Raw genomic sequence first — 14,021 nt, forward strand, 5'->3', positions numbered from 1 at the left:
CCACTAACAGTTTTATAACCTGGACCTCATAAAAGAGGGCCAGACTTTTGGTCAGTCTTCTGATTTCGCTGGAATCCCCATTTGCTTGTCAGTGTGGCAGCTGTGAGCGAGTATATGTGTGTCCCTAAGGTGATATACGACTGCTGTGTCACGTTCCACATCTGACAACCATCCCAAGATGTATATCATCCATCCCTTTCCCTTTTCCATGTGATTCCTCAATAAAAGGGGGTGTGAATGTCAAAGCGGAGGGGAGGGGAGCCGAGAGGGAGGGGAAGGAGTCAGAGCTCACACACAATTGGCATGCGTGAGAGAGAGTAAAAGAGAAACAGAGAGAGGGGAGAGAGCAATTGGATGAAGGAGAAGGAGAGATCTAAAGGCAATTTTTGCTTGAAAAAATTAATTTCTGTCCTAGAGGAACCAGCTGGGATTGGATATTGCAGGTTAAATGGCACCAGGCAGAAGGTAAGACCACCAGCTTTGTAAAAGTGACCAGGTCATTAGAGTTCATTTTCACTGGCTACAAGGTTATCGCTGTACATTTGTTTTTGTTTTTTTACTGTCGTCTTGTTTCGGCAACTCATACCTTACTAAATAAATACTAAATATAAATAAATAATATAATATATAAATATCGATTATAGATTTTTGTAAGTATATTATTATCATTGTTATTATTATTAGATTTCTTCATTTTAAAAGGTTTTTTTTTAATATAATGCATTGCCAATATTGACAAGCTAAATATGGTCATCGATTTACCTCACAATACAAGAGTCAAATTTTAAGAGAGTCTGCATATTAATAACATTAAGATCAGATGCATAGTATCTCCAAATGACTCATAACCGAAGTAAAATGGCTATGTTATATATGACGAGCCTCACATAATGTGTGCAGTGGGAGGTCGGTTGCTAAGGTAAGCCATCAGCTGCTTGTCTTGCACAGACAGTGACTGAATACTCAATTTAATGCTAAGCCAGAGGTCGTTAGCTAAGCGCACCAGATGAGAAATCATAGATATTCTGAGGATTGTTTATGGAGCTTGAGGAAGACGTGAACTAGAACACACTTCCCTCCAGATGTTAGATATAAAAGCAGGCAATATCAACCAGCGCTATGTGTGCAACTCATTCATAATCACTACTACGTAATAGTCCTTTGTCGGCTCTGCAAGCTCTTTACATAGAAATTAAAGCCTGAGGTATTTTCAGAACATGATGACAGCCATCAATTTGCACGTCATATTAAGGTGGGAAGGTTAACAGGACAACATAACAGGGTCTCTAATTAATTTAACTGGAAACCTCGCCACGGATTTGCTGTGCGCAGACCCTTTCATCCTTTAGTATTCCAATCAGACCGGCGCTTTTCTGAGAAGCTAAATGTAAAGCTAACATTAGTTTAGCATTGGCTCATATGGTGCCCTGGCTATTGGCAGCAAGCTACTTTCAAATCCATTGTGTTTGTCTTATCTTTATCACAGGGGATATATTTAGTGTGGGCTTTAGCTGTGGAGACGCGGGTTACTGGCGTCGGCGTGTGGTGGCAGTGCCCCTGGCATGCTGCTTGGGTTGCAGATGGGCATGGGAGGAGGGCTGCAGGGTGATCCTAGCAGGAATTTGCCCTTCGGTTTATTAAAAGCCAGTCAAACAATAGGGTGCTAAACAAGCAGAAAACAGTGACGTAACCCCTTCGCCGGAGGACGGAGTTTGGGCATGTCAATGTGACTGAGAAGACAATTCTGCTGGTTGGCAAATACTCGGCGACCACACGCCTCACTCAACAACTGTGGACTCATCAAGAGTGCCCTTTTGAAGTTTTCATATCATTGTTAAAGTACTCAAGCAGTGAAATTAATTCTGAGTGAGTCGTAGGGAACATGAAGTGATTCACTTCAGTTTTCTTGTATAACATACTTTATATTATACAACAGTTAAGTGGTGGGGATTTTTTGTTACTCTTACTGCATGTTATAGCCTTAAGCCAGTAGGTGGAGACAATGCGACAAATAAATCCACAGTTTTCAGTGTTGCCAAGTCCACGGTTTTCCCGCGGAATTGGGCTACTTTAACACTGTTGCTGCGGGTTGTTTTTCATGTCCACGGGTTGAAGCGACTCCAATAACATGATATTTATCCCCTGGAATGCGAATTTTAGCAGGGGAACCCCGCCAAAAAACATGTATTTTACCCGCGAACACGATTTTTAACTGGGGATCCCCTCGAAATGCGATTGGGTGTGTTTTCTAGTGAAAACCTGGCAACCCTGACAGTATTCATAAAACAGTAGGCAAAAAGTACCCGGATGACCTACTACTTCCGCCAAGATTCTGAAGTACGCATCTAATGGACACTTTATTATCCCATGAGGCCATGGTAGTGGAGTTATGAATGGCAGTGTGAATGGATGCCATGCAACTAACTCTGTAAGTCACATGACAATGACAACAAAGCAGATATAGTATATTCACATTTCATTCATACTGCACCAGGGGCATCGCAACCGGGGGGAATCGCCACCCCAAAAAATGTACGCAATTTTGATCGCCACCCCAAACTCAGCCTCCCCGCACTGAACATGAATTTGAGGGGGCTCCATAGCAAATTCTGTGCAACTGGCCCAGAATTCCTAGTTATGCCACTGACTACACACTTTCAAACTATATAGAATGTACTTTTTTAACAGTTGCAAAGCATGTTTTAATTCAAATGTAGTACCTACTCAGGCAGTATGCAAACCTAGCTAGTGTCTTCATAAATGAGACAGTGAATCTGTACTCCAATGATTCATTCAAAAAACTGATTCATTCAGAAACACGACTACTGTGTATTGCTCTAAGATGTACAACAGATTTCACAACAGCATATGCAGAATTCTACGTTAATTTGGAACATGACTCATTTTTGTTGACTGCGCAAAAAGACACAAACTAACATCCAATATTGTGTCTAAAATTTAAGTTATTCAAGATTAACATCTTGTTTACGTCAATATCATTATTCCTTTTATACAACATTATTGCTCAATTGTTATGATCCAGATTAAATGTTCTTCCAATTCAATTATTTTCTCAGCATAGTTTGGTTTGAAGGCATTAGGCGACTTTGACATGGATTACCTCAAAAATTGAGTTCTAACTTCAAATAAGCCCATTTCTGCACAGCAATGTTGAGGATAACTAATAATGTGGATTCAATTGTCTCAATCCACATAATCCAACCCCTTAGGTGGTTTTGAGTAGAAAATCCTCCTTAAAATGACAGTCTGTGCTTTATCTAAAGCAGAAAGAGTGGCAAAGTTTAGAACAAGAGACAGAGACTGAGATATCAAGAGCCTACTCATGATCCCCTGAGTTCTTTCAGTGTCTGCAATGATAAACCACCATGTGAAGATGCCCTGACATGAAAAGCTTATGAAGTTCCCACATTTTAACCTCTCTAAATCAAATATACACTATGGTTTTAACAGTGTCACAACACAGAGGCCTGGGTGAGGTGAGAATCAGCGCACTGTGCAATGACTCTTGCCACACGGCCCTAACCTGTGGCGGCTTTTGAATGTCAGGAATTTCAAAGTCCTAATGGTGCAGACGGCGAGGCCCCTCACCGCGGCCTGAGAGGATCAGTCACGATTAAAAGATCCATACTCTATTTCCACAACCACCAGTGCCACGCCTAGGGACAGTTCATTCCAGGGATCCGCTCCCCAAGTGGCGTTATAGCTGCTGACAGGACTCCCGGTTAAGACGGGGTCCCTAGTCGAGCAGTCTGGGCCTGGGAGTTCTGGCATGTCTCACCCGGTCCTGGCTCCTGCCTTCCTCTTAAATTTATTTATTGTTTTTTTTTCTTTTCTGTGGGATAAAATTTGGCAGTTAGTGAATATGAAAAATACCCTGTTTTGCATCTTGCAACTTGGAAATATTGTAGGGATAGTTCACTTTTACTCACCCTCATGTCGCTCCAATGACTTTGTTTCTTCTGTGGGACACCAAAGAAGATATTGGAAACATGGAAGAAACTGCAACACGAAATATGTCAGAATAAGTCCCGCCTTCTAAATAAAAGGGCCAATCGCTAATTGGTAAAGCCATTGTGTCACTGCAGCCACTGTTAGAAGCTCCAGTTATCATAGAAACAGTCAGAGGCTCACGTTTAAGACTTTAAATGCACACTGGCTGGACCAACCTCAAATATACACTTTTTTTTAAAAAGTCATTTGGATGTAAAAAGTAACATAATGAGACAGCATAATGAAAACAACATCATGTCAGATTTTGTTGCAGATTTAAAATATGTTATTAAATTATGTGTTTTTGAGATTTCGGTATTTCCCCAATTTAAGTAGATAGGAGTTGGTCTTGCATGCCTGAAATAGCTGCCCGAAGTCTTTGCAAATATTGCCACCAAGTGAACTTTCTTTGGTAAATGATGATAGAATTTACATTTTTAGAAATTTTAACAATGAATCATACTGCAGGGCCAAAAATATTCAGGTTAAACACTTTGGTTTAGACATCTCTGAAAATGTCCATACTGAGAAAAACAAGTTCTTGTCTCTGTCTCCGATTGTACTCCGAGAGCTAATTAAAGGAAACATTAGAGTACAGCTTTCATCAGATAGTTGTTATGGTCAGATTCCAGCATGTCAAAGTTAATTTCCCTAAACTCAAAAATGTAAGTTTACAAAGCGAATAGGAAAATACAAAGCCAGAGAGGGAAACGATTCCTCTGGTCAGAAGTGGACAGATGTGGTGGACCTTGTCTCAGATGGAGGGGATTGTAAGTCCTTCTGTTGTTTGTAGACACACTGGGCTTTATAAATCTACAGGCTGAAGCGGGTGTGGACACTGTGGTGGTCAACATTACCTTACATTGAAATCTGGCAAGCAACACACCCACAACTGTCCTAACAGCACTAGAAGTTTTTAACCAATGAAGCTGTCATGGTTGCGCAATGAGGTCACCATCTCATTGTTTATGAACAAAATTGGATCTGTAGTTGTCTTTTGAGCTGGGGTGTCTACACTGCATTGTTAATGCCCATTACAGTGCCTACAGATCAGTGCGGCAGACGCCCTCTACCAGGTTTGAATGTCAACAGTCTTGTCTGGGCACGATGATGATGATGAAGATGGCGGCTGCTATGCCCAATATTAAATAAAAGACTAAGCAAGAGCGTCCTGTATTGAAAGTATCCGAGTTAAGAACAGACTGTGATATGTGCTTTTGTAAACCCAGCAACACATGCTCTCCGGCGCAGTTAAACATTTCAGGGACTATTTATTTAAACAGGCAAATTGATACCTAAAATCTTACGCGAGGAATGCTAAAGTTAAATGAGTCGCTTCGGTAAGAAAAACATAAGGAGAAAGCTTTAAATTAGCTTGATGTGTTTGCGATTTCGGAGCAATTGCAGGTTTCTAAATAAAATTAGAAAGAAGTTTAGACATAATGCAAGGCATTATATTAGTGAATGATAATTTCCTCTCTGTCTGATCCAGGTTTGCAGAGTCGGTTACTCTCAGGGCTCTGCTACTCTTTCTCCCCCTCATTACACCAAACAATTTAGCAGTTGTGGCTCAGTGAATTTAAGTGCCGCGCACGAAACATTGTCATGAGGACTGTAACGCACTAAGCTCATGAAAAAATAAGTATATATATATTTATATATGTACCTAAGTTGGCAGTTGTTTTGCGGTCATGAGAAAACTTGCGTGGAGACTTATTTCTTTTATGAAAAATTAATTTCTGGGGAAATTCACTCCAGGCTGTTTATTAATATATTAGGTTTCTTCGCTTTGTAATAAAAACACCATGTTTTTTCAGTGTTGGGATTGTTAGAATAACACTACAGCAGTCTGCCAGAACTCCTCATACATCACAGCCCACTTATTCCTGGCTGGAGACATGGCAGCAATCACCTTAACCAGCTGGCAAAGGCACAACAGACGTCTGTCTCTGGTCATCTGTCACTGCCGGGTTCTCACGCAGACAAACTCCCACTCTCCCTTACTTTGCACCTTGCCTTACCTGCCCAGTCCCTCCACTAACAACTTAAAGGGTTAGTTCACCCAAAAATGAAAATTCTGTCATTAATTACTCACCCTCGTGTTGTTCCTCGCGTCATGCTCGCGTCATGATACTGTCATGAATGCGCGTCCACAAGTGACGCAGTAGAGACGAAAATGTGGAATGAAGTCATTATTTTTGTTTTCTCTGCGCAAAAAAGTATTCTCGTAGCTTCGTAACTTTACAGTTGAACCACTGATGTCACACGGACTACTTTATCAATCATCTTGGTACTTTTCTGGACCTTGAACGTGGTAGTTACCTTGCCGTCTATGGGAGGGTCAGAGAGCCCTCAGATTTCATCAAAAATATCTTAAATTGTGTTCCGAAGATGAACGAAGGTCTTACGGGTTTGGAACAACACGAGGGTGAGTAATTAATGACATCATTTTCATTTTTGGGTGAACTAACCCTTTAAACAGCTCCGCTAACTGGGCGTAACATGCAAAACATTACCTGATATCGCACTCTCAGGTGGGTGTCTTTTCTGCAACTTTCATCCTGGACTAACCGTGGTTCCTTTCTTTACCCACAGATACATCCAGACCACTCAAGGGGATGGCTGAGTTTGAAGAGAACAGTCACTACATGTTTCGGTTCATATATGTGGCATCAAAAACACAGTGGAGAATTCTTTGTTGTCTTCTGTAGGAGACGGTCAAGCTTTCTTTTGTTTTACCTGTGGAAATTGTGGACAATATGAGGAACTCAGTCACTCTGAGCCATCCTGGGATTCTACTTCTTCTGGTCACATGTCCTCTGCTGACAATCCTGCACAGTGTAACCTGCAAAGCAGAGAGTGGACATTTAGGGGACAATGATCCTGACAGGTGTATGAGGCATCATTTTGTTGAGACCATTACACATCCTATCTACAAGTGTAATTCAAAGGTAAGAAGACAAAATGTTGATGCTCTCACTCTAGTGATCCTGACTGCATTTGTGCTATATAAATGTTAAATATCCATAAAATTGTTGTTGTTGTTGTTTTAAATGTCAAATTATTTCTGCCTGTTTGTTCCCACATGTCAGTCCAAGGAACTTTTGATCACATAATTGAAACGATAACAATTTTTTGTAAAATATTTGTGTTTTAGAACACCATTACCTGTTTGTACATATCTCTGTGCATATATATCTTTATTTACACATTGTAATATTAACATCCAGCCAGTAAATATACCACTGTAGTCTCGCAAACCAAAAAATACACATCGCAGTAAGAGTTTCCGGGTCCTTTAGAATCTGAACAATGATTCGCAGTTCAGTGAGGGAGGAATTTTGTGAACTCAGAAACGGATCGAAATAACCAGTTGACTGAGCAAACCTGATTCAAACTGCTAACATACAAGCGAGATAGTGGCTGTAAATCTTTCTGACTTACTAAAATGAATGGCTGACTCATTAAAAAGAATCATGAGAGTAATTTGTTCACGAACTACAGCTTTCACTGTCTGTTGTGTGTAGTGTTGTGCTGTACAGTGTTGTTATTATTAACTAAGATTGGTAATTGAAATAAATTTGAAATAAAATAAAATCTAAATATTAGATGAAAAACTTAATTAGATGAAAGTTTAACTGATATTGAAGTACTAAAATACAGAAATTTCCCATACCTCAACAATGGCAACTTGATTTTAAATTACTGTCACACAATTTTCTATTTTGTCGCATGTCAGTGCGGAAGAGTTCTTGTGGTCTTATTTAAAAAACTAACTAAATAAAAAGTCTTATTAGCATCCAAGTGAAAGGCACACAAAATCGAGCTCCCATGATTCTTACTAAATTACAAAGATGGTCTGGGAGGTCAGATCTTCTTGTAAGACAATACACTCTCTACACCCACAACTTTCCTGCTAACAAGCTGCTTAAAAACAAATCAAATCTCCTGATGTTTAAAGGTTTTACATTTAAATACTGACCCTGGGGATGTTGCTCATAATTAGTACCCAAGGCTGAGAAGAAACCTTGTTTTTGTTTATTGAATCAGATAGCATGGCTGGCTTGTCTAATGACCTCTACCTTTAGTTACTTTGACACTTTGGCAAGGAACACTGCAAACAGCCTGCCTGTGCGGCCCAAAGCCTCGCCAGAAATAAGCACTCATGGGATGCATAAAATGTCTGGGAGATGGCACAGTTCCAGGGCTCCACACAGTGCCGTGCCTGAATGGGTAGGGTAGTGAATAGGGTAGGGTAAATGTACTGATATTCCAATTAATTGTAATTTTCATTTGAAAGATCTGAATATAGATTCTTCTAATCTCAAGAACTATCCTTTATGTTGCCTGCACAGTTTTCAGTACCGCACTTTGCTCAATCAGTCATTAATGATGGAAATCAATGGATCCTTCTCATCAGTTTACCATGATCTTTGAATCTCATTCAGCAAAATGTGCTAATCTTTATTCAAATCATTTTGTTCATCGATAAAAGGTTATATTTCATGATAAAATATTTAAGCAGGCAACTTCGCAGAACAAGCAATCATACCAACATGCACTGTTTTGATTCTGAATTAGGAAAATTATTATAATGCAGCCAAAGACACATTACAAGACAAATAACCTCCAAAGTCCTGAGTCTTTCATTCATTTGACAAATGCAATGAACAGATGTTCAAGAAGGACCCACCACTAGCATGTTTTATGTGAGCTGCAGTCCGAATTTAAATAAGATACCACAAATGCATGGTACCACAAAATAGCTGCACAAAAAGCATGTATTTTTATTAAATTGTCCTTGCGGACCACAGGCGGTATTATACATCTGATGAGTATGATTCATTTACAGATGTCCCTTTTAGTAAATCACAAACATTCAGCGCAACCAGTGTAGTCAGATTGAAGAACAGATGACTCTTAGGAGCCGGTTCTTTTTAGTGAATAACCAGTGTAGTACCACTGACAAACAAGTGACTCTTTTGAACCAGTTCTTATACAACAGTTCAGCAAACAAGAAGTTAATATTTCCAAACAAAACCACAACGGAATATTGTCACGTTCCAAACAATACACAGTAGTGGGGTTCCTGAATGAATCAGCATTGTGAAAACAAATCGATTCAGTGACACACTCATAAAGACAATTGCTTAATGTAATCTTCTGAAAGAATCCTCACCGACTAATGCACAGACTGAAGGCTGAGTCTGTATGAAGTGCGCAAACATGGACAAGCGGAGTGATACAAACAGTAAAAAGTCCCAGAAATCTTAACAGTTTCACGGAAGAAAAGCTTTTACGGAAGATTACGTCATTCACAGAATATTTAAAAGCTTAGTTTTGGCCTAGATGTTCATTTTTAAAAATTCATATTTTTATGCAAAATGGACATTATAGACAATCTGAAATATGTTTCCACTCTGGAAATAAATGGTAAAACTATTTGTATTACGCAATGAACATCCACTTAAAATTTCCCGTCTCAAAAACAGTTTCTGATTGACAGGCAAGTACAAAAGACACACTGTCTAAAAGCAGCACAATGGATTAAGCTCAACTTGGTCACCTTTAAAGAAGCTTATTACACATTTCATTAGTTATGCGGATGGCTGTTGCTTCCATGCAAATTTCAGCAGTGCTACACAATAGGATCCACCTGCGCAGTCACTCTGAGATAAATATAGAGGGGAAGAAGAGCTTACATCTGCTGCCCAGCTTTTGTCACCTTGCCATGTTTCCTTGGATATCCATCTACCGTTGGCCACACACCTCCACTGCACCTCCCTCTGAAATCCCACACATCTATCCACCGATTGTTTTACGAACATGGCTGTATGCCTGCAGTTTCAGGTGACATTAAATAATGACATCAGCTAAAAGCAGCAAGCAAATGCCACTTCATTCATGGACGTCGGACCACGAGTGATGCATATCGGGTGCTTTTTGGCTTCAGTCAGGCTAGCGTTCCTTATAATGTGGTTGACACTCCGCTAACACTATGCAGCTGAAATATGACAAGACACAGGAGTCCATTTACGGAGTGTTCAGGAATGTGGTGGCCCGTGGTCTGGCCAGCACCTCCGAAATCAGTAGACCATTGAACTGGGTCACGTTTGTGTCTATCATTGCAAATGATACTCACTCATTAACCTTTAATTATGAGAGAACTCTTATATAGACCAGAGCTTTTCAAAGGGAGATTTTGATGAGTGAATCTCTCTTCATCAGCCAGTGAACCTCAGCAATGTAGCCAGGTGGATCACTAACCCCCATAAATCGGTCCCACAAAGTGCAAAGCCTTTCATCTGTCACACAACAATCCTCACAAAGCAGACGAAGCAAATTTGTGTGATTGAAGTATTTGGGGGAGTCAAGTAGCTTGAGCATCCAGGTCTGGGAGAGATCAACCACACTCCCATCAACATGCAGGTGCAAGGTCAAAGTGAGAGAGTACACAAGCGTTCTTTGTTCAACACTCCCACTTTCTCAGGAAGCTTATCTTAGTCCTGACACAGGGTTCAAATTAGGGATGGCACAGAACTCTTGCTTTATAATAGCTAATAGGGATGCACCGAAATGAAAATGCTTGGCCGAAGCCAAAGCCGAACAAAACGAAACACTAGGCCGAATACACGTTTTCACGTTTTCCCCCCTATTTTGCCAATTTTTTCACCATTGCATAAATTAAATAGCCAAAATGTGATTTTTACTGTTTTGTCTTGCTTTTCAAAGAAAAAATCATTTACAAAACAACAATTTAAAAATATTTACTTAATATTACTATACTATAAACACTGAAAATTTGTTTAACATTCTAGCAGACATTATACCAATAAAACACAACTTAACTTAAAATTAATAAGTTAGTAAAATAATATTTTTTGGCCATTTTTTAGACCCCCTTCTTAAATCAGGCATGTATTTTTACTGTACAAATAAATGCAGCCTTGATGAGCAGAAAATACTTATTTTAAAACATTAGAAAATATTATAGCTCCTAGTCTGAACACTGTGTAAATGTTACAATAAATGTATTAATAGAGCTGTTATAATTATTATTTTCTTTTACAGAACAACAGTAAAATTACAATAACATTTATTAATGTTGATGGAGTTCTTGCTTTTTCTCAACTTTTGTTTCGGCAGAAACCCGCAGGAAGACCTCAACGTTTCTTTTTGTTGACAAATGATTCTCATTACGAATTTGGGAAGACGTTTGTTGCACGTATCGCATTGTCACATGCCTTGTAAAAATTCATAACAATGTTACTGAGCAGCTGACGAGTAACAGTTTCAGCACAGATTCCCCTCGCGCTTTGGCCTTTGAACCCTGCCGCCGCGAGCTCGTGCAGCGCTGTTTGAACACGTGCAATTCCTGCGTGTATTACAAAACATAACATTCTGCAGTGTATTTAATTGTTTAAGGGCATTTCGCGATTTCAATCTTCATACATTAACCAGCAACAACCACCCTTCCTCTTCTCATCGAAGACATGCGCTGCAGTACTAAACAGTCTCTCGCTGTCGGTGCTTGTAATGATTTGTCTTTGTCAGACAGCTTTAAATGTTTCCACACTGCTGACATGTTTGCTGCATTTGCCGCCTCTCGCTCTTTTTTTGCTGTTTTCGGCTGAATAATTTTGGTTGCCGAACATTCGGTGCATCCCTAAAAGCTAAACATGCTTGTGCACCAGTTCCACTGGTGAAGCTACTAAATAAAATAATACATTTAACACACCTTCCACAGTTTATGTGTTCAAAAGCCAATTTGGGACTACAAAAATGGAGACTCTGATTCATTTCTTCAAAAAAATAAATAAAAAACAAATTGGGCTCAGTTTCACACATACTGTAAAAAGGCTCTGTGTAGATAGACGGATGGATACAGGCAGCTATTAGTTATTTTACTCAAACATGTAACAAATGAACCTTTTTTGCTCTACAGATGGTTCTCCTGGCTCGATGTGAGGGTCACTGCAGCCGCACGTCCCGCTCAGACCCGCTGATCTCTTTCAGCTCTGTCCTGAAGCAGCCTTTCAAAAGCACGTGTTTCTGCTGCCGTCCACATACCTCCAAACTGAAGGCGGTGCGTCTGCGATGCTCAGGCGGGACACGAATAACCGCTACTTACCGTTACATCCTTGCGTGCAGCTGTGAGGAGTGCAGCTGAATACATTTGTCATGGAGAAAGACCCTCTGGCTGAAACACATTAAAAAAGGTTGAAGGTATACTTTATTGCTGATGATTCAGAGCAACCATTTTACGATTCATTAGCACTGCCACAATGTTGCCAACAACCCATCAAGACTTCAAGAAGAATCGTGTAAAGCAGCACATGCACTCGGATTTCCAGATGTCGGCTCACCTGTCGCACCTGCGCATGCGCTCAGCCAGTCAATTGACTTTTATTGCATTCCATTGTTTTGATCACTGCGTGTGTAAAATTGCGGATGCCGACAACAACATCGTAAATCTTGAGGGACAGTTGATGAAGCCGAGGGGGAGTCACTTCGGCGGACTATGTTTTACAATATCTGAGAGACTTGATACACAGACCAGGACAGAAATGTTTGCATAGACAATTCAAGTGGTGAACTACATAAGTTTGATTTATGTCTAGAATCGAAATGGATAGCTTACCCCCCTAAAGTCTGGTTTGGAATCACATGACAAAATTTTGGGGTGCACTGTCCCTTTATGGTCTTTGGAATTGCTCACATGTTCCAGCATACATTTTTGCTTCATTATACCGGCTTAATATTTAAACAATGAAAAATACTCTTGTAATGATCATATTACCAGTTTTAGACTTTGTAAACCTACAGTTTTTTTACAGTGGGGTTCACAGCCATCTAGCATGCCAGACTGTATGTGGAAAATGTCAGCATTAAGTCTGTTTATTTCATCATCAAAGTCTCACAATGGCTCATGACATAATAGCAGCAAGTTGTCAAGCTAATCATGTACAGTTATGATAATTATGATGTTTGCATTGTGGAATTGTACAGTAACTGACGAGTACTATATATATGAGTAAAGAAAATGTATTGTTCCTCAAATTTCTCTTGTCTGTGGAAATAAATTCACCCTCTACAAATTGCTGAAACTGTACCGCTGGGAAATTATGAGTTTGCTTGCTGGACAGGTTTGTACTCCACTACAAACCTGACAGCTCTTTGGGCTCTGCACATGAATCTAATAAACAGTGCCTTTTTGTTTTTAAAGACTGACATGGCTGCCTTGTGCTAGCTGTCTTATTACACATACTTTGGCTCCTCGATACAATGTGACTTTCAGTGGGGCTATAATTAACTTAATGGTTAATTTGACAGCATGACAGACAGTGCACATAATAGCTGTCAGTTGAGTTCTCTGTCATTTTTTTGGCTGCCCCAAGACATTTCCCCACACGATCGGCTGCGTTGATCACGTTGTTCTCTGACCTTCTGTTAATTCTAACAGAACGTTCCAGGTGTTGTACACGTGTGCGTCTTTATCCCCTCTCAAACAAGTGATAATTCAAGCAAAGCCGACAAGTGATTCAAACAGAATGGGGTTTCACATGATTACTGTTAATTGATGCCAGTCCCAATTTTTGCCCAAAAGTGTGACACTTCCTTTTTCTGTGATGTCCACTTGAGTGAAGATGATGTTTAACCATCTAAAAAACAAAAAGGCAAGTTATTTTCTCCCAGAAATGTAACAGAGATGCCTTGATTTGGGAATAAATGATAAAGCCATTGTGATCACTGAATCCACACATGACTGCAATATCCTTTTGATCTCTCATAAGATACCAATATGAGGCAGTGTAGTATTCTGTCCTCTCACTTTATTAGACTGTAGCTAATATCAGCTGCAATTTTTTTAGTACTGAATATAACACCAACATGTCAGAAAAAAATAAATACATAAAAATAAAAAAAACAGAATCACCCCCAGAATCACTGAACCCCCCAATACTGACATATTTTGTTGAATCACCTTTTGGTTTAATTACAGCCTTTAG

The 14,021-nt window shown here is 39.7% G+C and overlaps 1 protein-coding gene across 1 annotated transcript; it reads left to right on the forward strand.

Annotated features, from left to right (window-relative positions):
• Nucleotides 1–389: 389 nt before the first annotated feature.
• LOC107595887 (norrin-like) lies at nucleotides 390–13,019 on the forward strand. Its single transcript, XM_016286473.1, has 3 exons — nucleotides 390–465; nucleotides 6,607–6,962; nucleotides 11,957–13,019. Exons 2-3 carry the CDS (start codon nucleotides 6,771–6,773, stop codon nucleotides 12,179–12,181), a joined length of 417 nt encoding a protein of 138 aa, XP_016141959.1. The 5' UTR covers nucleotides 390–465; nucleotides 6,607–6,770; the 3' UTR covers nucleotides 12,182–13,019.
• The last annotated feature ends 1,002 nt before the right edge of the window (nucleotides 13,020–14,021 follow it).

Source organism: Sinocyclocheilus grahami, unplaced genomic scaffold (genome assembly GCF_001515645.1).
Source record: "Sinocyclocheilus grahami isolate Dianchi unplaced genomic scaffold, SAMN03320097.WGS_v1.1 scaffold209.1, whole genome shotgun sequence".
In the NCBI taxonomy this organism is placed as follows: domain Eukaryota; kingdom Metazoa; phylum Chordata; class Actinopteri; order Cypriniformes; family Cyprinidae; genus Sinocyclocheilus; species Sinocyclocheilus grahami.